Genomic DNA, 23,993 nt, shown 5'->3' with positions numbered 1-23,993 from the left:
AATCGGAAGGTTGCACGTTCGATCCCGGCTTCGGACAGAGAATTCTGCTGTTGTGTCCTTGGGCAAGACACTTAACCCACCTTGCCTGCTGGTGGTTGTCGGAGGGACCGGTGGCGCCTCTGTCAGCGCGCCCCAGGGCAGCTGTGGCTACATCGTAGCTCATCACCATCAGTGTGTGTGTGAATGGATGAATGATACACTCTAGAGTAAAGTGCTTTGGAGTCCTTACTCTGACAGGTGCTATACAAGTGCGGGTCATTTATCGTTTTTAAAAATTAAAGCTATAATTTCCAGCTGTTGCCTGGAACCGGTGCCAACCACCCCGCGATCGTGGGATTAGCCATCCAGTTACCATTAAACTTCCACTTCCCCATGGCGCACGCTCCCACTAGCTTAACCAGCTAATGTGCTCATCTAAAAATAGCCCTCTTTCACAACCAACCGAACGTGTACGGTTCCGCTTACGCCAACATCGTACACAAAAAATGCTGAACACTAACTAGAAATTCATTAAAATTGAAATAAAAGAATCTTGTTTATTGGGTCTTTGGTAATTTAAGACCTCTGGAAACTGTATTTAAGGATTATTTGTCATTTTTAAGGATTTTTAAGGCCTTAAATTTGGAAAAGCTAATTTAAGACTTTTTAAGACTTTTTAATGACCCGCAGATACCCTGCTTTAGCACTAAGCAGCTCTAACGGTGAGACTAGTCACCAGACACATGCTTACTTCTGTTTCAATCTCTGGTTCGTAAATGAAGCTTTAGAGTCTTCACCTGTCGTTTCTCGATGACCTCATCCTTTACTGCCACTCTTTCTCTCTGCCTGATTTTGAATTCCCACACATTCCTCTTCTCTTCTCTTCTATTATCTTCCTCTTTTTCCTCTGTCTGAAACCTCCTCTTTTTCTCCGCATCACAGCTCTGCCTCCAACTCAACTCGCTCCCTTCGTCTCTACATATCTCCTTTAGCACACCCGTGCCCCTTAAATGCCTCCCTCCCTTCTCCTCTGCTCCTAGGTGAATGACAGGTCCATAAGTGCTCCAATGATAGCAGCAGGGGTGTTAATGTGACAGCTATCGAGGCGGTGACAAGAGCCGGGCTCAGCCTGTGAGCTATAGCGCTGCTTCTGCAGCCCAGCCCCTCTCACAACGGCAGACAGGAGCCGAGAGAAATAAAGAGAGAAAGATGATAGCCATCTCCCACCCGCCCCTTTCAATCATTCACTGACCCGCTCACTTTCTCCCAACAAACAATCACGGCCTAGTCACTTTGCCAACTGCTTGCCAAAGACTTTCAACTTCAGACACAGAGGGCCCTCATCGGATGGATGGGTGAGATTGGGGTGTGCAGGGATTTGATGCCACGTCCCACCACAGCCCTGGATCCCTGACACAGGGGTATTATGCATTTGCCTCTCGTCACCATGGAGGCTTAAAAATGTTATAGTCGGAAAGCTGGAGGTAATGAGAAAGTGGAGAGATGGGGAGCACAGGGACGGGGTGCAGGTAGGAGATGAGGAACAGAAAAGATGGGCCTAAGTAGTACATGATTGTCAACGTCCGTCCAAGGTTACAGTTTAAGGTGAAAACCCAAATCTCCCCCTCTCTTCAGCTCCACCTGGGGGAACCCAATGTGGTCTCAGGCTAGAGAGAATATTTTGAGAATATGGTGTTCTCGTAATGCAACAGGTCCAGAAAAAAAACTCCAGAAGAAGGTTGACCAAAAGGAAGCCCTACAAGATTCCCAAGTCACCTCAATGACCTCCTTTTGCTGAGAAAGAGCAGCGACTCCACTCCTTGCTCCATCCCTACAGCTCTGCCTGGCCGCCCAACAGAGGAAGTTCATTTCAGCTGATTGGATCTAGGATGTTCTTTTGACCCAAAATTCATGCCTGTAGGGTTGGAATAAAGACAGGCCAGTAAATCAATAACTTTGGCTTTGACCGAAGCAACATCATCTCAGACAAAGCCCCAGTCCATCAGTCCAACCATTCTACCATCAGTTGTGAACAAGACTTTCAAACCTCTCTGCTTAAGGCAGAGACTCACTCCCTTTTCCTGATCAAGAACCATTGTTTCGTTCTGGAGGAGCTGAGTCTGCCTGACTGTTTCATGCTCCAGTGCACATTGAAGGTCATAGTTGGAGGGCATCAAAGAACCACACTGCACGTAGAAAGCAAAGATCACCGTTCAATCCCGTCTACAAACACCCGAAACAGGATCCGAGATGAGGGACAACCCCCTCAACAACCTGCAAGAGCTATTCAGTCAGATTAAAATAGTAAACAACCAAAATTGATAAACTGCATTTCTTGCAGAAATTCTGTTTGAATGGTGTGATCTTGGGGTGACGTTGGGTAATAAACTCAAATCTCTTCTTTAGCAGAAGGACTCTTTAAACACATCAATATCAAAAGTCATAGCCGTCCATTCCTGAACAGGAATATTAACATTTGAATGCTGACAGCACTCAAACAAAACCCCAATTACAGTGGATGGGAGGCAATTTGAAGTAAACACAACACCTTTAGTGTGATGGTGAAAATCTCTGCTGTGCTAAGAAGCAGGGCAATCAACAAATCAGTGCTCTGATCAAAATCCAAACCAAGTTGTTAAGAACTTTCAGCACGAAAAGCCACAGTGCCACTGATTGCCAATATAAACTCTGCAAACCCCAAGGCCCTCAGGCAGTAACTACAAAGGAGAAATTAGTTCTCAGTTGACCAGTTTGGTTAAATGATGTGTTTCTTCCCATCAGAGAGGTGAAGCCAGCAGGCAAAATCTGTGTGTGTGTGTGTGTGTGTGTGTAAACTGGGGTTAGGAGGGAGATCAGATTATCAGTCCTGCTATCTTAGACTGCCAGCGAAGTTAAAGCTGCCCGGGCTTTTCCATCTCTCGTAAGTCTGAATTTGAATTGATTGGCTCTTAAAGTAGCCTTTTTTCTACAGGAGATTTGAGAGACACGGGAAAAAGGGACCCAATAACTGACTCTCAAAGCATGTTGTCAAAATAGAGACCAGTGTTGGGAGTAACGCGGTACAAAAGTCATTAATTACTGTAATGCATTGTTTTTGCTGTAATGTGGTAATGTAAGGCATTACAGGGAAAGAAAATGGTAATATTTACTCGGTACAATTGTCAGTAACGCGGTAATTACAACGCATTTTTAAACCCAGAATCAAGACGTGGGTTTCCTAAAAATTCAAATTGCGGGAAGCCTGAAAAAAGATCCAGTATCCACATATATGACGTCATTTATGGACTCAGCCTTGCGGGCATTCTATGAGCAGAGAGGACGCAGCGGTAACGGCTCAAATACTCCAGCTGCGTCCTGCGCGCGTCCGCTGTTATATTCACAAAATCGCTCCACCAAAACAAAGTAATTCGTTTGCGGTCGTTTAAATCAGCCCATATTCTCTGGTACTTCATGTACTTTTCAGCTGAGTTCATAATCTGTGCCCCGGTGATTTCAACTCCTTGCTGCTGGAGCGCCACGCGCAGCTTTATTTATTTATTTATTTTTGTTTTCGGTAGATCCCTTTGGCTGATTCGTTAGAAACTAGGAAATCTAGTTTACAGTTTTTCTAGAAGACGGAGAAAACATGCAGCATGCAGGAAGGTTAGAGAGAGAAAGGGCAGGATATTATTCAAATAAAATCAAGAAAACAAAACAAAGTGCTTGAAAAGAAAAAAAGTAGGTAGATTTATCCTCAATACACATTTTTACCAGTGAAAAGTAATAATATATAAGCATTTAATATTTATACATGTGATGGAATCAGATCACCCCAGAAGTCAGTCCCACATCCAGGGCCGTATCAAGGCATTTGGGGACCAAGGCAAATATAGGCTTGGAGCCCCCACCACCTCACTCCCTGCTCAGTTAATATAAGATGGCAGCATGCTGAGAGTACAGATTGTTGTTGCTTTTATTTAATAAACAATCATTTTAAAGCACCGTTATTATATCTGACTGTTTTTAACAGCAATCCTAGCTCAGACACCACATCACCTTCCACATATATGTCATGAGCTCACTGAGCGTCACATGACCAGATTCATATTGAAGTTGTATTGGTGAAAGTAACTTAGAGTAATGCAAAAGTAGTGTAATGCCTTACATTTCAAAATCAGTAATATTGTAATGTAACTAATTACTTTAAAATGAGGGTAACAAGTAATAAATAATGCATTACAGTTTTGAAGTAACTTGCCCAGCACTGATAGAGACAACCCCCGGGTCCAAAAAACAGAGAACCTCCTCTGTCACAGCGTTGCCGCCTAAACACGACCAGGAGAAACGGAAAACAAGCCCAGCCACACAGTTAAGATGTCCAGTCTGTGACTGTCGCTGTGGTGTAGATCATGATAAAAGCTCGTTTGTCAGGTTACCTCCCTCAGCTCAGCGTAGTTTATTTATTTATTTTCTTTAAAATTCTCTGTCTTGTTTTGTACCACACACAAGATGTAGACGGCCACAGTCAGGTCTGACGTTTGGTCATTTATTATTCCTACAAGAGTCGCATGTAGCCCGAGATCCTGCAGTCAAAAGTAAACCACTCCTCCTTTTTGGGCTCATTTCTAGGAATTCCATCACAACTCCTATAACATTTGGATTTGTCTATTGACTAATTCCCGGAATAATTTATTATTATACTATTATTTTAAAGGCAATTAGTTTCCCCCCAAAATTCAAAATCATCAAAAAGTATAATAATTTGTCAATTACAGCAAAAATTCAATAAATACATTTAAATTCTTGTTTACGGACCTAAAAATACTCTCTCATTTCTGCCATTTTTCTATTCATTATAATATTTGTTTCGTTAAATATAAATTGGCTTCATTCAGAGGTTTTGTTTTAAATTATCATTATAAATAAACGTTCAAAATTGGCCAATGTATTCATAAAGCCTGCACAAACACACATGCACACGGTGAAATAATGCAACTACATTTTGTACCTTGGTGTCTCCTTTTCAGACGCTAAAGCATCGAAGCTACGCCGCCGTGGCAAAAAGAAACCTTTCAGAACCAACAAAAAACACCACTTTTTATGTTCCAGCTAGCTTAAAGTACTTCCATATTCCTTCTCCCTCTGTCTTTGAAGATGCAATATTACAGTGATGTAAAAAAAAGAATGGACTCTTGGTCCATCATTGCCATGTTTATACTTGACATACTTGAAAGGTGAAGATAAATTCATAAAGAATTGGTGCCAATGGGGAATTGGGCCAGCTAGTCTAAAAGTATAGACCGAGGTCTGCGTCTGACGGTAATTCAGATACAACATTATATTAGAATGTAATAATGCAATGAAGTTTGTGTTTGAACATAAAAATAATGGGTTATTTTTGCTAAATTACAGCATATCTCACATCAGGAGTCACCAACTCTGGTCCTCGAGGGCTACCACCCTGCCAGTTTTCTGTTTCCTGCTCTACCACACCTGAATGGATTAATTTAATCGTCTTCTTACCACGGTTAACTCAGCATAAGCCTGTTAATTACTCATTCATTTCAATCAGGTGCGTAGGAGCAAAAAAACAGCTAACGTGCAGGATGGTGGCCCTCGAGGACCGGAGTAGGTGACCCATGTTTGAGATTTTTAGAATGAATTTGGTTCCAGATCCTGGTTGGTGACTGAAACCCAGACGAGGATCTTAGGTGTGGTTGGTGCTTGCATGTCTCTTTGGTGATTAACGCTTCACATGTCACAGTCCCGGGTGGCAAACCAGTCAGCGCTGCACATTTACCTTGTTGTTGTTGAATAAAGGCGGCTTGGGTGGTCAAATGTAGCTGACCAAAACAGTCAGAGCCACGTCCGATCTGCTTCATATGTACATTAGTCGGGATGCACAATATATTGCCATCAATATCAGTATCGGCCAATGTTAGTGATGTTTTGACTTATCGTATTAGTCCGATAAATAAAACTGGGCCAATATTAAACAACCAATATTTTTTCCATCTTGTTTGCATTTATTTATCTGTTTCATAGGATGAGGGGGGGTGGGGGTATTTGTTTAGTCATGTGAAAGTGATTGTAATCCTCTCAGAAACGTAAATGTGTGTGGTGTGTGCATAATAACGTAAATTCAGCTTTAATAATTTGCATTCTATACAAAATCTGCAAATTTTAGAAGCACTAACTCAAGTCTCCCTCCACCTGCTCCAATATAGTGTTGTGTGATCATGAGGTGTATTCCATGGCTGAGGGTGTAAGTGGGGTGGTGCGGTGGCATCAGCTGGCATAGGCTGGATGATGCCCGCACTGCCCACTCACCACAGCCATGGAATACACCTCATGATCACACAACACTATATTGGAGCAGGTGGAGGGAGACTAGGGGTCTTAGCCACCTCTGTTGTTGCTAGGCTTCCTGGGGCTGGAGGCTAGGAGGGAGATCTGGCCATCTGGTTGGGGTCTGGGGTGGTGGGTTGCTGTGCTCAGCGTTGGGCGGGGGAGCCTGCTCATCAGCACCCCAGCAGAAAAGGTCAAACTCTGGTTACCGGTGATGGTTGTACCCCATGTGCAGCAGTACCGGGACCAGAGTGAATAGGGTGTGTTTGGGGAGCATGAGTGAGTGTCCGGCGTGCATTTTTGTAAGTCTTGGGTTGTATGTGCATGTGTGAGCGTGAGGGAGGGAGTGTGTGACTGTGTTTGTGTATGACTGTATATGTCAGGTGGGGCCTTTGGGTCCTCCCCTCTCCTGGAACTTCTCTTGATGATATAGATCTTTGTCCCCCCTCCCCCTGCCACACCTGGTGTGGGGGCTTGTGCCATGGTCTGCCTGAGTGTTCGTGGCAACCGGGTCTGGGGGTTTAAGATTTTGGCATCTGCCTGATAGATCTTGTTGTATTGTTGTTGTGTCCCTTTTTTGTGTCCTTTTATTTTTTTTTTTTTTTGTCTTTTTCTGCAGGTTTAGAAGCAGACTCTTGTTCATTGTTTATTTTTGTGGAACCCCCCCCCCCCTCCTCTCTCTCCACCTTTTCTCTTCCTTTCTCTTTCACCTCTGTCTCCGTGTCTGGTCGGAATTACAAAGCATTCAACAACAATAACAATAAAGTTTTAAGTATCAGGCGTGACATTAAAAGCAAACGCTTTGATGCTCCACCTGAGAATAAATCTGTAAGGCTTGTTACCAGCATTCAGACACCAATTCTGCTTGCTTCACAGCCAGACAGGACACGGTAAAAAAAATAAATAAATAAAAAAAGAAGCACTAACTCATTCACTGCCATTGACGACTAAAGTCGTCATTTGCATTTTTTTTTACTGTGTGGGCGTCGGAACGAGCCCCCGCGCCGTGAGAACTAACATCCCAGCTCTAAAGCCCATCCGCGTACGTCGCACGTCACGTGATCAGGAAGCATAAAATCCATGTGTTAGGAGATCGTTTTGGGCCGCTGCTGTAAAAAAAAAAAAAAAAGAATGATGTTTTCTTATCAATGACTGTTTGGGACCTTTGACCTCATCTGAGAACCTGTCACAGGCTACGACAACCATTAGTGTAAGCTCTGCCCATGTCTTGATCACTGTGCCCAAAAGCAGAAAAAAAACCATTGGGAAGACCAATTCTCACTGGCAGAGCGGCGTACTCTGCCTTTCATGCTGTGGCAGCAGCAGCCTCCACCCACAATGCAGACATCTCATTTTCACCCCCTTTCCCAGTCTAACCAAGAGGGTGTTTTCCTGAGGTTTGTACGTGCGTGGACTAATAAAAGAGAATTTATCTTACAAGCCTTCACGGCTGCGAAGGCATCCTTGCCAATTTGTTGGAGTCATTGTTAAAAAGTGTTAAGCTCGTATCTCTCTCTGGTTTGCTCTGTCTCTTATCTGGGTGGTCTGGAGATAATAGAAACAGGCAGTTCAATCTTGTCTGCAGACAGCAGTTGCTTTGAACACCCCCACCTGCTCTTTAATAGTTTAGAAAAATAGAGCTGCCGTAAATGCACACTCCCCATCACCATTATGGTGGAAGTGGCCACAGTAAAGCACGCAGTGCTCCCATCAGCTTCAAGTGGTCGCTGCTGGGGGACTGGTTTGAGCCACGTAGATGAGCTGTGACGGTTTACAGAGCAGGCCTCAGAGCAGTTGCGGGTCTAGACCATTTTCTAGGTATGAGGTTCAAAGTTTATTGTAACTGGAAGTGTTTACTTTTAAAAACAGAATGCTACTGTAGATCTTTCATTTGTGAAAAACAAAAGTCCTAAAACTATCCATCCATCTATCTATCTATCCATCTATCATCCATCCATCTATCCATCTGCCATCCATCCATCTATCTATCTATCTATCTATCCATCTATCCATCTATCCATCTATCTATCCATCTATCTATCTATCTATCTATCTATCATCCATCCATCCATCTATCATCCATCCATCTATCCATCTATCATCCATCCATCTATCCATCTGCCATCCATCCATCTATCCATCTATCTATCTATCTATCTATCTATCTATCTATCTATCTATCTATCTATCTATCTATCTATCTATCTATCTATCTATCTATCTATCTATCTATCATCCATCCATCTATCCATCTATCATCCATCCATCCATCTGCCATCCATCCATCTATCAATCCATCTATCCAATTATCCATCTATCTACCATCTATCCATCTATCTACCATCCATCCATCTATCTATCTATCTATCTATCTATCTATCTATCTATCTATCTATCTATCTATCTATCTATCTATCTATCTATCTATCTATCTATCTATCTATCTATCTATCTATCTATCATCTATCTGTCATCTATCCATCCATCCATCCATCTGCCATCCATCCATCCATCTGCCATCCATCCATCTATCAATCCATCTATCCATCCATCCATCCATCCATCCATCCATCTATCATCTATCTGTCATCCATCCATCCATCTATCTATCTATCATCTATCTGTCATCCATCCATCCATCTATCTATCTATCTATCTATCTATCTATCTATCTATCTATCTATCTATCTATCTATCTATCTATCTATCTATCTATCTATCATCCATCCATCTATCTATCATCCATCCATCTATCTATCATCCATCCATCTATCTATCATCCATCTATCTATCTATCTATCTATCTATCTATCTATCTATCTATCTATCTATCTATCTATCTATCTATCTATCTATCTATCTATCTATCTATCTATCTATCTATCTATCATCTATCTATCTATCTATCATCCATCCATCTATCTATCATCCATCCATCTATCCATCTATCTATCCATCTATCCATCTATCCATCTATCCATCTATCCATCTATCTATCTATCTATCTATCTATCTATCTATCTATCTATCTATCTATCTATCATCTATCTATCTATCTATCTATCATCCATCCATCTATCTATCATCCATCCATCTATCCATCTATCATCCATCCATTCATCCATCCATCCATCTATCAATCCATCTATCCATCTATCTACCTATCTACCATCCATCCATCCATCTATCTATCTATCTATCTATCTATCTATCTATCTATCTATCTATCTATCTATCTATCTATCTATCTATCTATCTATCTATCTATCTATCTATCTATCTGTCATCTATCCATCCATCCATCCATCTGCCATCCATCCATCCATCTGCCATCCATCCATCTATCAATCCATCTATCCATCTATCTACCTATCTATCATCCATCCATCTATCCATCCATCCATCCATCCATCTATCTGTCATCTATCTGTCATCCATCCATCCATCTATCTATCTATCATCTATCTGTCATCCATCCATCCATCCATCCATCTATCTATCTATCTATCTATCTATCTATCTATCTATCTATCTATCTATCTATCTATCTATCATCTATCTATCTATCTATCATCTATCTATCTATCTATCATCCATCCATCTATCTATCATCCATCCATCTATCCATCTATCTATCTATCTATCTATCTATCTATCTATCTATCTATCTATCTATCTATCTATCTATCTATCTATCTATCTATCTATCTATCTATCTATCTATCATCTATCTATCTATCTATCATCTATCTATCTATCTATCTATCTATCATCCATCCATCTATCTATCATCCATCCATCTATCCATCTATCTATCTATCTATCTATCTATCTATCTATCTATCTATCTATCTATCTATCATCTATCTATCTATCTATCTATCATCCATCCATCTATCTATCATCCATCCATCTATCCATCTATCTATCTATCTATCTATCTATCTATCTATCTATCTATCTATCTATCTATCTATCTATCATCTATCTATCTATCTATCTATCATCCATCCATCTATCTATCATCCATCCATCTATCCATCTATCATCCATCCATTCATCCATCCATCTGCCATCCATCCATCTATCAATCCATCTATCCATCTATCTACCTATCTACCATCCATCCATCTATCCATCTATCTATCATCTATCTGTCATCTATCCATCCATCCATCCATCTGCCATCCATCCATCCATCTGCCATCCATCCATCTATCAATCCATCTATCCATCTATCTACCTATCTATCATCCATCCATCTATCCATCCATCCATCCATCCATCCATCTATCTGTCATCTATCTGTCATCCATCCATCCATCTATCTATCTATCATCTATCTGTCATCCATCCATCCATCTATCTATCTATCTATCTATCTATCTATCTATCTATCTATCTATCTATCTATCTATCTATCTATCTATCTATCTATCTATCTATCTATCTATCTATCTATCTATCTATCTATCTATCATCTATCTGTCATCTATCCATCCATCCATCCATCTGCCATCCATCCATCTATCAATCCATCTATCTACCTATCTACCTATCTATCATCCATCCATCTATCCATCCATCCATCCATCCATCCATCTATCCATCCATCCATCCATCCATCCATCCATCTATCTATCTATCATCTATCTGTCATCTATCCATCCATCCATCCATCTGTATATAGATATACATTTATATATATTATCTATTTATCAACATATAAGAGGATGTCTGAATAAAAACTTTAAATTATTATTTATGTAATAATAAACCTCGTATTTTTTATTATTTACATTATGTAGGACGCTTGCCACACCCCATCTACTTTCGGACCACGAGTCCAGGGAAATAAGAAAACATGAATGCAAGTCAATGGGGCTATAAAAGCTATTTTCTAATCTCGTTTGACATGTTCCATGGATTTCACCTAAAATGTCTGAAATTTAGACACATTTTAAGCACTTATTTTCAAACGACGTCAAAAGAAATTTTAGGTTTTGTGTGCAAAGACGTGTAGAACAAATGCGTCTCACCATTTTGACGTCATTGAACCATACACGGAGAAGAAAACGGTTGTGAATTTAGCGAGCTTCCAATCTTTCTTCCAGGACGACAGAAGGAGCATTAAACATGGAGAAAACCAATGCAACCATTCTGGCTATGGAGTAGGTACGTGATTCTGTGGTGATGTCATAGATGTGACATTTGCTTTGTAGTTATTTTATTTACAAATTGCTTTCAAAGCTAGAAAATCTCATAGTACGTGACAGTCGAACCTCAAATAGTTACTTTTCATGGGCTCACTACTATCTCCTTTATTGCCACAAAACATAATGCAGAAACTTGTTTTGGCTGCTCTTTATGGTGTAAAAATGTAAGGGTTAAATCAGTTTTTGTTCTAAAAAAAATTATTATGCAATTCAGTTTCTAGTGCGTAATCAAGTCTACTGGTAAAACTGGCAAAACCTTTGATGCAAGCTTCAATAAAAAGCAATAATAATTTAAATATGTAAATTAAAAATATCATAAATTATTCATCCTTATATATTTTGATATCATAAATAAGATGTAAAAACTGATTTTAAACCTGTAGTTATTAGAAATCAAATCACATCATATTAGTATTCAATACCCTTATAATAATACTTTTGTCAGATGTAGTACTATCAGCATCATTAGTGATAGTTTATGCATTTATTTTGCACATAAAAGCAAACAAAAGGTGTGAAGCATTTTGAATCAATTTTCCAAAATATTCCTACTTTACAAACCATAAAACAGGGTTTTAGATCTCATACTGGTCAATGTTTGGTCTGATGACTCATCTTAAAGTTTTACTTTTTTAAACATGTTTTAATACAAAACAAATGTAACAGGGTGACGTAGACCCCACTGGGAAATGTGTGCAGAACCTTTTACTTCCTATCCTACAAAGTCTGTTATCAATCTTCTGTTTTTGGTAAAGTTTTCAGTGTTTTCAAAGTCCATGCCCCACGTTTGCATTTATATCTTGTCTGCCAACGGAGACTATGGAATTCTGGGAATCAAACATTTCCTAACTCCTGGAAAACACTTTTTAAACCTCTGTCCTCCACAGCTATTCCCACTCCACTTTACAGCCACAACGAGAACCCCGTTAGTAGCAAAACCTGAACTATTACTCGAGGTAAAGGGTTACAATAATGAATTATGATAATAAATTATAATTACTGTGGTAAATATTACCCGATAAATGCCTGTCTATGCAGTGGCGGTGGGGGAACATCTTCCACTCTAATTTATTTCCTCATGCAGGAGGCATTCATCACCGTGCCTCTGGTCTCACAAACAGTGCATCTGCACAGAGCCTGTAAAACACACAGCATAATGGGGGGAAAGCCACTAAGTGATGAATGATGCTGCAGCTAAATGTGGCTGATAGGAGCCAAAGAAACCTTCAGGGAGAAAGAAGAAGGGTCGAAGAAATCTAAACATACATTTTATCCAAATATCTTCTTTTTGGAAGAGCCTGATGGGTACAGAGAGCCCAAAGGAGTATCATTCTGGGGGATTATTGCAATCCCCGAACACCATTAGCAACCTAATGGCGAAGCAGAGAAACAGGAACTCAGGATTTATAGTAAATAAGAAATGAATGAAGCCAGATCTGCAGAAATCAAAGATGAACCAGAGTGATTTACTGGAACGGGCAGTCGGTTGGTGTCTAAAGTCCTGAGAGTTAGAGGAACGGATCCAGACAACAAAAAACGTAAATCTCCATAAATATTTATAATAATGCTGTGCAGCATAAATATTAAAGAACAATTTCCTGAGAGTGTGTGTGTCCATCAGAGTGGACGGGTGTGTTAAGCATCAACTCTCCACAGGGATGCAGGAGTGGGCCCAGAATACACGACTAACATCCTATAAGAGCTCTGAATAGCAGAGATTTGAATATTAATTAAGTCAAAGCATTTCCATGACATTTCTGACAGATTTTTTTCACCCCTTTAAAAAACAACTGGGGAACAGCATGAATAATTTCAGTCATCATACACATAAAGTTCATCAACATTTCAAACACCCCTAATGCAATTTATACATAACAGAAGAAACATTAATGGCTTTGTGATATTTTTACCGATTATTTCACGTAACTATTTCCTGTAGTTGTAATCTCACGGCCATTTAAAGAGTGAGTAACCCCTAAATCAAATGCCTAATACTTCTGTAGACTAGTGAAGTCATTATTTTGGCATTTTAGTGCATTTTATTTAAAATTTAACAATTCAGTCTAAAAAACCATCATTATTACGCCCTCTACAGGTTAAAACTCTGCTTTACAATGTCTTTTATTCAGCCATTGCTTCTGGCTAGGAGGTACCCAGGTACCGTATTACATGGCTGCACTGCACCTGACTGCAGCCGAGTCTCGGCCACGCCTCCAGCTGGCTTGGCCACTCATGAGCTGATACGTTCCAATACGGCCGAGAGCCGTTTGCCTCCATGAAAAATGTCCTCCTCCTTTTTTTGGTGGAGAGAAAATTCTCCAGCCTGCTGCTATTTCTCTGCTCGTCCCACTGTGCAGCGTGTGTGCATGCGCTTGTTAACGGCTCGTTTCTCCGACTGACAAACTCCGAGCGTGCGGCGGTTTGAAGGGTGGTTCTGTCAGTCACTTCCTCAGCGCTGCTCTCTTGGTCTGCCAGGCAACGCCTCCTTTAGGTGCATTTTTCAAAAAGGTATTATTCATGATATGCAAACATCTCTGATTGGCTAATAGCAATGCAACTATTTTGGTGCTTTCTCTCACTCTTCTTTCTTGAACAAAATTACAACCCTAATGTTTCATCTCTACAAGTAACACAAGCCACAACATGTTTCGCCACATTGTGGAGTTGCTAATGCTAAGCTTCTACTAGCATCGGATGTGCTCTGCTCTCTCCTGGCCCAAAATCAGCCTTCCACGAAGAGCTGCACAATTAATCATAAAAAAAAACCGTCATCTCAGTTCATACTTTTGTGCAATCTCATTTCCAAATGACAACAGTTTTTAAAGCAGTTGGCTAGATAAAAAAAAGGTCTATGTTCTCTGTTGTGGTCCTGTCATGGTCAACAATAATCACGTTGTCATGTTAAATGTCAGACTTTGTTATTAACTGTGGTTTACATTTTAAGAAAAAAAACTATTATCTACCTCTCTGATCACCTTAAAAGCGGAGAGAATTGTGTTCAAAATTGTTATTGTTTAAATTATTCAAAAGTTGTGTACATAAGAGACGACGAGAGACATTTATTGTTTTCATGTTCAGTGACAGCTATTATGAAGTTGATGTGCAGGTAATAAGTGCAATAAATACTTATTTAAGAAAAATCGTGATTCTTATTTTCACCAGAAATGTGCAGCCCTACTCCCACGGTCACAAGCCAAGGTGGGTGGTGAATGTGTGTGTGTGTGTGTGTGTGTGTCTGTCTGTCTACCTATCTATCTATATGTATTTTATTATTTATTTTATTTTATTTTATTTTTTTTACGTAAAAGGGTCCGGATTTTTGTGACACAATCACTTTCCCGACTATTTCATTTCTGGGGCTTATGAAGGTGATTGGAGTTGAAGTAATTTTCACTTTCATGCACGCATATTCAACTCAGAGTGAACACTGATGTTTCGTAAAGATCTAGTACCTCGGGCTTTTCAGTGAACGGGGCCTTTAAAGACTGAGACAAATCTAATTTGTTGTAAACCGCTTTGTTTGTTTTGATTTTATTTATACAGCCTAAAAAAACATCAAATTCTTTTAGGCTCTGAAATGAATTAAAACCATTTACGGTGTTTTTATATTTAGAGCTGAGTGGCTTTTAAAGAATCTACAATAAAAAGAGTGGAAAAGACTAATTTTAAAGGCATACTTTCGCAACTTTTTCATACTTTAAAATAATTTTCGTGAGCCAGTATGTGCTAAAATGACCCTTTACAGAGTTAATGAAAAGACACCCGGCCCCCATCAACCCCTGTGGCCTGAATATTTCACTTGCAACTTCAGACTGGCGGGCCGCTCTGTTGGGACTTAAAAAAATGCAGCTGAGAAACCTGGCGCTGGAGTCTGGTTCCAGCACGTTTCCTAAATGTTTCAGATCGCGAACACAGCAGATTTGTTTATTTTAGTGATGAATCACTCCTGTAGACACTAATGAAGGCTGACACCTACTGCACACTGTAAGGATCAGCGGCACGAAAAGGCAGCAAACCGGCACCGCCTCAAATAGAATCCATTGTAGTTTATGGAGTGTAGCAAACTACACCACGCCGTGCCGCTAGAGATGGTGTCGGTTTCTACTTTTTCCACGAGCCGCTTCTGCGATACCTCAATTTCCGCAGGGCTAGACAGGAAATCACACAAAGTTTCAGGGTACAATCCCCAGTAATTTTCAAAATAAAAGTACTGCAGTTATGCAATTTCATTTTTATGAAGCTTACGTGTGACCCAACGCCTTATTTACTCACAGCATCGTTCCAGAAGTGCAGCGGTGTGTTTTTCATGGCATTAATCCTGGCAGTGGAGAGGAACAACATCATATGACATCAAACGGCGATAACGTTATTTCCTTCTTTTTTGGTTAAACGGCGGAATGCATAAACAAACCGTAACTTTTGAAGTCTCAAGGGATCGTGTGATCTCGCGAGTCATGCGAGGAGCACGGCAGAGAAGCCACTTTGCTGCTGAGACTCTCCCGGTGTGCACTCGAGCGCCGTGATTGTTGCGAGTAAACCGCTGCCCTGATGTTTCCAGTGTGCTGCTGGGGTGAGGAGGCGTTTCAGCTGATTGAGGTGTTATGGGCTCGACACACGGGAGGCGACAAACGACCGCGATCAGCGAAATTTGTCGCTGTCGCTTTTTTTACCTGTCACACGGGAGGCGATCCGCGGCAGCGGCCAGCGGCAAAGCCGTCTACGCGTTCTGTTCCATGGCGAAATCGAAACTTCCGTTGTTTTGTTTGGCTGTGTCAGGTTGGAGGGAATTAAGGTTATTTAAGCGGTTCAGAGTTAATAAAGTGGTAGATATGATGTTTCACAAGGTGCTGCTAGAGTTATATGAAATCTTACTTCTGATTTTACTATAAAACATAATAATAATCAACTTCTCCTCCATGTTTGCTCGGAAATGTGCGGAGCATCCTGTCCGCTCATTGGTCAGTGAATGAAACCTCCGTTGATTGGTCCTCGTCCGAGCGACAGCGATGAAAAGTTGAACATGTTTCAACTTTCTGGGATTGCGTCGCTGGGTCGTCCGGGCACGGCATGTGCACGAGTGCAAAATTTCACACGCACGTTTTTCGCGTTTCGCTTAGTAGGAGGGAGACCCGCGATTATCACTTTGTCGCGCATGTCTCATTGAAAATGAATGGAGGAGAGGCGATGTCGCCTCCCGTGTGTCGAGCCCATTAAAAAGATGAACGCACAGCGAGGAAAAAGGTTTTGCTTTTGGTTTGACCACAGAGAATGAATAATGGCCACTAGGGGGTGCTAAAAGCAAGCAAAACTGCAAAGTGTGCCTTTAAATAAAACAAATATTTCAGAACACTTGCATGGATTTGGGTAAAACAAAAAAAATAAACTTTTCTTCATCTTCAAAAGCTAAAGTCACCCAGTGGTCGAAGGTTACATACAATAATAGCTTACTGCCTATGTGTATATTCATGCACCTTTGTTATTATTTTTCTTCAAATTATTCTCTCAAGTGTTGGTGCTGCTTTAACTAAATACAAAAAGAACTGAGACGTGTGTGTGGTGGAAGGATAAACTCATCTAGTTGGGTGGAAACTGTTGCCATGAAAAATTATAGAGGCTGGCCAATTTAAGCATAACGTTATGATCCTACTATTTGCTCAAATTTTCCTCTATTTCAAAAACACGTCACTTTTCGTTTGCATGCAAGCTGGATCGTTCCCTCTCAAATGGAAAACTTGGGCTGCAGATGCAAAAGCACTCAGGAAGAATGGGGGTGGGTGGGGGGTGCAATGGGATTTGATTGCGGGGACCACATTCAGAGCTGATCTGAGATGCATTCAGCCACAGTCAAAGAACAGAATCGATGCAAATAGGTTCTGGGTCGTATAGAAAAGCTCATTTTCACCAGAGACGTGTTATGAACAGAATCGTTTGCCACCATTTCAGGACTGTGTCACAGTGTTTCTAAAAACTGGAAATCTGGAAGAAACACGTCTCTAATTCATCAGTCTTCATTCCACAAAAGAGAAGGGGTCACCCAGTGACACGGGTTTCTGTGTGACTGTGTGTGTGTGTGTGTGTTGGGAGGGGGGATCTATTCTGGCCTTGGCCCCTGAAATGCCTTGAAACGGCACTGGGTGTAGAGCTGAGTTTTGACGGTGATCTGAATTGTATCAAAGATATAAGTATTACATGCTTTTAAATTATTGCTTCACAAAGTTAAAAAGGTGTAGTGAGATAAATCTACCTATATTTTCTTTTTTAGACACTTCTCAAATGTTTTGTTTATTTGACTATTTTCCTGTCTGCCTCACCTTCCTGCATCTACTCCCAATCCTCCAGAAAAACTGCTGCCAGGCTTCTTATATTTTCACGTCACGAGCTACTTTTGAACCAAGCAGGTCAAAGAGATCTACCAAGTGCAATAACAGCGGAGTGCGAGCTGTGTAACGGCCACGCCTGCGAGGGGAAGCCCTTCACCCTTTTGGGCGAGCCAGGCTCCCTTTAGCTCCCCTGTAATTCGAACCCTGGGGTCACTCACTGAAATACAATAAAGTGCAGAGGTAATATTTTCTTTTATATGACATCAATGGATTAAATAAGGTGTGGGAGCAGGGCCACATCTTAACGTCATCTCTAATTACCCACAATCCTTAGCTAAGCTCCTCACCGCTGTTGTCAGGTTCTATCCTTCCTCACCCCCAACCAGTCACCATATCATCTCTTCCTCTTCGTCCCTCTTAGGCCTTACCTAGCTTCCTCCACATCCCTTCATGTCCATTCAGCCATTTGCCATTATGGCTTTCTGCTCATCCTGGGAGCCACCTGGGGGGTTGTACATCGGCTCTGGTAATCCAGAACCTGAATCCAGAACGCCCTGCGTCTCTGTTTCCTGACCTCCAGCATCAAGTCTCCTAGGACAAACCCATCAGAAACTTGTGATTCCCTCTCTTATGTTCCCTTTAATCATTCTCACCTGTAAACCCCATGCTGGTCCTGCTAGTGAACACACTATTACTGCCTGATAACCTTGTTTTTTTAACGCTCATCAACATTTCACAATAAATGTTTTCAGGCAGCTCTAAACCCTTTAATTACCTTTACTAATGTCCAGTCCTAGTTAAGGCCCGCTACACCCCGTATGCTCGTTTGCATTACAATCCAATAAATGTTCATTTAAGAAGAGAGACGACGGACAAATATCCAAGATTCAACAGTATTTGGATTTCAGCAATTAAGTTCAATCAAACCAAGAGGCATCGACTTTCCGCACAAACACCTGCACATTTCCAACCTGCATGTTTCCATAGAAGCAGCATTTAGATGACACATGTGATCTACTCCGTGCCGGTGCGCAGCTATCATCGAGAGCTGTCGAATCTTAATCCGTTCACAGCTCATTCAGGCGCCACAGCCAGCACTCAGGACTCAAAGGTGGGCCAAACGTTTGAGCGTGAGGCCAACATCAGTTAGACTTAGTGGGTATTAGGCCCTGCAATCTCCATTTCACGAGCACCTGGTCTATAAACACTATTGATTTTCACACTGTGCTTTTCGGCACTTGTATCTAGTGGATTGCGGATTATCACTGGAGTGACTGGTAATGAATAATGATGCAGAGTTATGAGGGGATTCTTTTTTCCCCGATATGAGTAAAACTGTAACGACGGGTGAGCGCTGCTGAAGGCCGGGAAAGTGTCTTAAAGAACATTTTAAATGAGAGAAACCAAGCCGAGGCTACAGCAGGGCCAGGAGGCAACGTAACATATTTATTTAGGTGTTTGCCTTATTCTCGTTGACATCTGAGATATTAGTTCAATCTGAAAAGCAGCAAATTTTCTAACAATTGGATAACGGAAATCTGATTTGAAACGATTTTTCTGTAATGCCGTAATGTGCTTCTCTTTCGTAACTAGCAAACATATTTAAGTGTGGAACATAAAACTTTCAACCCAGGCTATTAAGCTGCAATTTCAGGATAACAATTGGAACCTTTATCTCACCCAAAAAAACACAATGTTCTACACTCGCACACCCGAGAAAAAAAATACAGCGCCATTACCTTGAACGACTTCACTGTAAGCTACTTTGATAGGCGTGATCCAGAAGGTGTTTTGGTTTGTTTCACTGAGGGAGACACCATTAACAACACACAAGAAGAGTTCAGGAGCACTGATTTTTGATCATTTTCAAAGATGTTTCATAGTAGATTTTCTTCACATTTTCAGCCAGTTTAAGTGTGTGTTTATGTAAATTTAAATAAATAATGTTATTTAATACTGTTCTGAAATTACCTCTGAAGAAAAAACATTTAACGGTACAAAAAGTAAGAATTTTACAGTGAAATAATGACAAAACAGACTAATGTCTCAATCATGTTGGCAGGAAGGTTACGTTGAAACAGATTTCCTTCTCAGCTGGCTGGGGAGTTGTAAGTTTTTCTCCTTTAAAAAGGCCAAAGAGGGACATGGTGTTTGTTTACACTCTGTGAGACCGCGTGGTTGCAGAGTCTGTGCGAGCTTAATTTGCAGCTCCGGCATTTGTAATTCGACACCAGCAAGCAAAACGCAGCAGCGTTGTTTAAATAACCAAAGCCAGTAAACAGGAGCAACCCAGAAGTTATTTCTTAACTTTATTTTTTTTTTACTTATTTTAAAGCCGCTATGGCAAATCTGTAAAGCAAGCTAGTTTTTAAATACAAACACGTCCACCTGATACTGGAACTTGAATTGCCAGATGGAAAGAGAAAGCGCTAAACAACAGCTAACGTTTTCTAAGTCCAAATGTCTTTTGTTTTCCGCAGCTTCAAATGGTGTTTTTCTTACTGGGACTAATGCATTTACCCAGGTAAATGTGGAAGTGCAGACACTTGGTGAGACAGACAAGACAGTCCAATAGTTGGCTTCGGTCCGAGCCATGTTATTTTAGACAAACACATAAAGCTTGGTTTATGCTTGACGCATTCACTTTCCGCGCGGTGATGCGGCTCGCGGCTGGAACGCGCTTCACAACTCGCAGCGTTTATGGTTTGTGCGGCTTGTCTCTGCGGTGAGCCAATATTCTCCCAAACTGAACGGGGCAGCATGAAGCTCTACGGCATGCATCCAACTCTACACCATAGTAGAAGTAGAAATTACTGTTTACAACATGACATTTCAGCATTTTTAACAGCGTTTTCATCTTTTCCGACAGTGCGAGCTATTTCTCTCCAAGAATTATTAACAGCATGTTGATCACGGTGATCTCTGAGAGCTGAATCATACAAATGTCTGTATTTACGAACCTCTGCTGTACTAGTTCTTGCCGGTCCGCCATGTTTTTCCACGTCCGTCCGCGTGGTTAGAAATTTTCCGAGGTGCGCGTTGCGGAATTTCTGGGCCGTGCGGAGGCGCGGTGGAGGGGCGTGGTTGTTAAAATGACGCAACTTTTCCGCGCGGAGCCATGCGGACCTCGCGGACGCGTCAAGCATAAACCAACCTTAAGAACCATCTCATAATTTAAATTCATAATTTTACCTCCACAAAATATTAATAGCTATACTATGTGTTATGGAAATTTTATATGTCATTGCTTTAGTCCTGTTAACTAATGTCCTGAAGCATTCTCACACTCAGACACACCCACACACTGTTCTTCGCCTACACTCATACACACACTGACTCTCTCCTCTCACAATGACCTCACTCCCATCTTTATCTCTTTGTTTAAGTAAACTCTGTGATCAGATGTTCGAGGCATTTTGCCTCGTGCATGCTCCACAGTTATAGCTGGTTGACTTGTCTGCTCATTATCTCCTTCTCTCTCCACTGCAGGAAATGGGTTTATTGATAGACATATTGATAAAATCCATGACACTATGTTAGAACGTTGTTAAGAGTCTAGCTGGTTTTGCTGAATTGCTGAAAATAGCGTTTTTTTAGCTCCGTTTACTTGCATTCATTTTTCTGTTCTTCCTGGGACCCATGAGCCGACCGGAAAGGGAGGAGACTTATGGGCCATTCCTATCTGTACCGGGTCGGCCCGGGCCGGGAAGCGTAGGTTGTTTACATATCTGGGTGGCCTGGTATTTTTCCGGGCCAACCAAGGCTCATTCTCAGCCCTCTTCTCGAGGTGGTCTGCTTCAGGCCGACCAGGGCCAACACACCCACTGCTGACAGCAAATTCACACCTTCCATTAGAGCAAGCCTCTGATTGGTGGGTAGAATCAGCCCACATGGGCCTAAGGCAAGGATGTGTGGAATCAACCGGGCCAGGCTGGGGCCGACTGGGGCTACCCAGCTCGGGCCGACCCGGCACAGATGGGAATGGCCCATTTGGCTCCCTACGCAACAGAAACCAGGCTATGGGATGGCGTGAGGCTCAAATTTGCAACACTGAGATGAAGGAGGACCCCCCTCCTCCAACAGGTGTTGGTACGCTTCTTTTTTGTGCGCCCTAGCAAGATTACGATGTTCACGCCAACACAAGAAACCACAGGAGGGCTGAAAACTGACCAGGGTTGGGAAAAAACAAACAAAATGCTGCAGGTGTGAAAAGCCCTAGGACTAAGGTGTGTCGTCTTGAAACAGATTTGTTCTCCAAAATTTCACAGCAGTTCATGCATCAACTTTACATCAAATGGCTATTAACATAGATTTTTGTGGTTTCATTTATTTATTTTTACAAAAAATAAAGTCACCAGCAGCAAAATGTAGCACAGATACGACTGAGGGCAGTAAATCATAAAATCTTTAGCTAAACACAGCAGGATGACTAGCTGAGACTCTTACCAGAACCTGCAGCAGCGATGTACCGACGGGTGTGTTTTCAGGATAGCTGATGTTGTACAGCGGTTGGCTGAAGATGGGACGGTTATCGTTCTCATTGATTAGATCAATAAAAACACGGGCAAAACCCACATGCTCAGCCAACGACTCATTGGCATACAGCTGGAAAGAAAAAAATAAACAGAGTGAAATATTATTTGGGTTTCTCAAGTAAAACTAACAGGTCTGAGAAGATTTTTTGCTAAATCAAAAACCAAAGAACTGCACATTTAACTCACTGAAAAGCTGAAGCTGCGGATGGTTTCGTAGTCGAGCGGCATAGCAACCCTGACCCGGATGTCGGCACGTCCTTGTACTGATGTAGGGGAGATGGAGAAGTACTCAGAGTTGTTTCCTGTCATGTACACTTGGAACATACTGTTCACCCCCTGTTACAGACCAGAAACCGAGACACAGAGAAATGTTAGAAAAACAGCAACAAAAACACCAGATAAGATGGTTTTAACCACTTTCTGTAATAAAGGGGTATAAAAGTTAACTCATTCACTACCAATGACGACTAAAGTCGTCATTTGCAATGTTTTAACTGTGTGGGCGTCGGACGAGCCCCCACACCGTGAGAACAAACATCTCAGCTCTGAAGCCGATCTTCATCCGCGTACATCACACGTCACATGATCAGGAAGCAGAAAATCCATATGTTAGGAGATCGTTTTGGGTCGCTGCTGTAAAAAAAGTGAGGCTTGAACCGGAAAAGCTTCTGCCGATTACAATTCAACAACGTATTATGAAAGAATGGATAATGCTCAAAATGCGCGGATTCTTCCTGATGTAAGAGGTGAGTCTCCTCTTTGTTTTGGTTGTTTTGGTGTCGACATCATCCTAGCACACAACGTTCTGTGACTCTTAAAAAACAGTAAAAACGGTGAGAAACGCTGGCAGCGAATGAGTTAAGAAGCCACAGCATCTTTTTGTTTCACTCTAATGTCGAGTGACGCAGGCCAGAGGCTAATGTTGAGCTAACAATGCTAGCGGTGAAGTAGCAGAAAATTGTCAGCTCCAAAAATATCTCAAGCTCTTTTTCAAAGAAAGAAAACAATCTTTTATGTAGCCTCTCAAGATAAATATGAGGCGCTTCACAAGAATGACCAACAACTCAATATTACAGTGAAATGTGTGAGGTTAATGATGAGTCAATTGTGGCGTTTTACTTCCTTCAATGAGTCGTTCAGAACTATGAGAAGCAGGAGAGCTGAAGCGCTCAACTCTGACGACAACATCGCGTTGTTATTTGCATCATTAAAATATTTATACTCATTTGAGTGCTCAAGTTCATCGTTAACGTCCTCCAGCTGTAGAGCACCAACTTGAGTGGATGACACGCAGTTTTTATCTTCGTTCAGTACTATAGACCCTTTTACTACATACGTCATCAAAAGTTGCGCGTGCAGCCTGGCAACGAGAGTGAAGGCTTCCTCATTCACACTCGATACTAAAACAGCGTTTTAAACCCTTTGTTTTGAAGTTCTGAGCACATAAAAATGTCGGGTTGTTGCGTGTATGGATGCCAGAATCGCTTCTCTTCAAGCAGTGGACTGAAACTTTACAGAAGTCCGAAGGGAGCACATCCATTTCAACAAAATCGGAGGCGTCTGTGGCTGCAGGCCATCAAAAGGGTTGATGAAAACTGGACGGAAAACACGATCCG

General features: G+C 41.4%; 1 protein-coding gene across 2 annotated transcripts in view; it reads right to left on the bottom strand.

Annotated features, from left to right (window-relative positions):
* cdh23 (cadherin-related 23) overlaps nt 1-23,993 on the bottom strand; it is a 405,629-nt gene that overhangs the window by 131,224 nt on the left and 250,412 nt on the right. For both annotated transcript variants that reach the window (XM_070542163.1, XM_015943881.3), the window contains exons 12-13: nt 22,564-22,713; nt 22,289-22,447 (exon numbers count right to left, since the gene is read on the bottom strand). In XM_070542163.1, the coding sequence (XP_070398264.1) occupies nt 22,289-22,447; nt 22,564-22,713 (309 nt within the window). The remainder of the gene's footprint in view (nt 1-22,288; nt 22,448-22,563; nt 22,714-23,993) is intronic.

This window comes from Nothobranchius furzeri, chromosome 12 (genome assembly GCF_043380555.1).
Source record: "Nothobranchius furzeri strain GRZ-AD chromosome 12, NfurGRZ-RIMD1, whole genome shotgun sequence".
NCBI classification, from domain to species: domain Eukaryota; kingdom Metazoa; phylum Chordata; class Actinopteri; order Cyprinodontiformes; family Nothobranchiidae; genus Nothobranchius; species Nothobranchius furzeri.
This window is presented reverse-complemented; position numbering and strand designations above follow the sequence as displayed.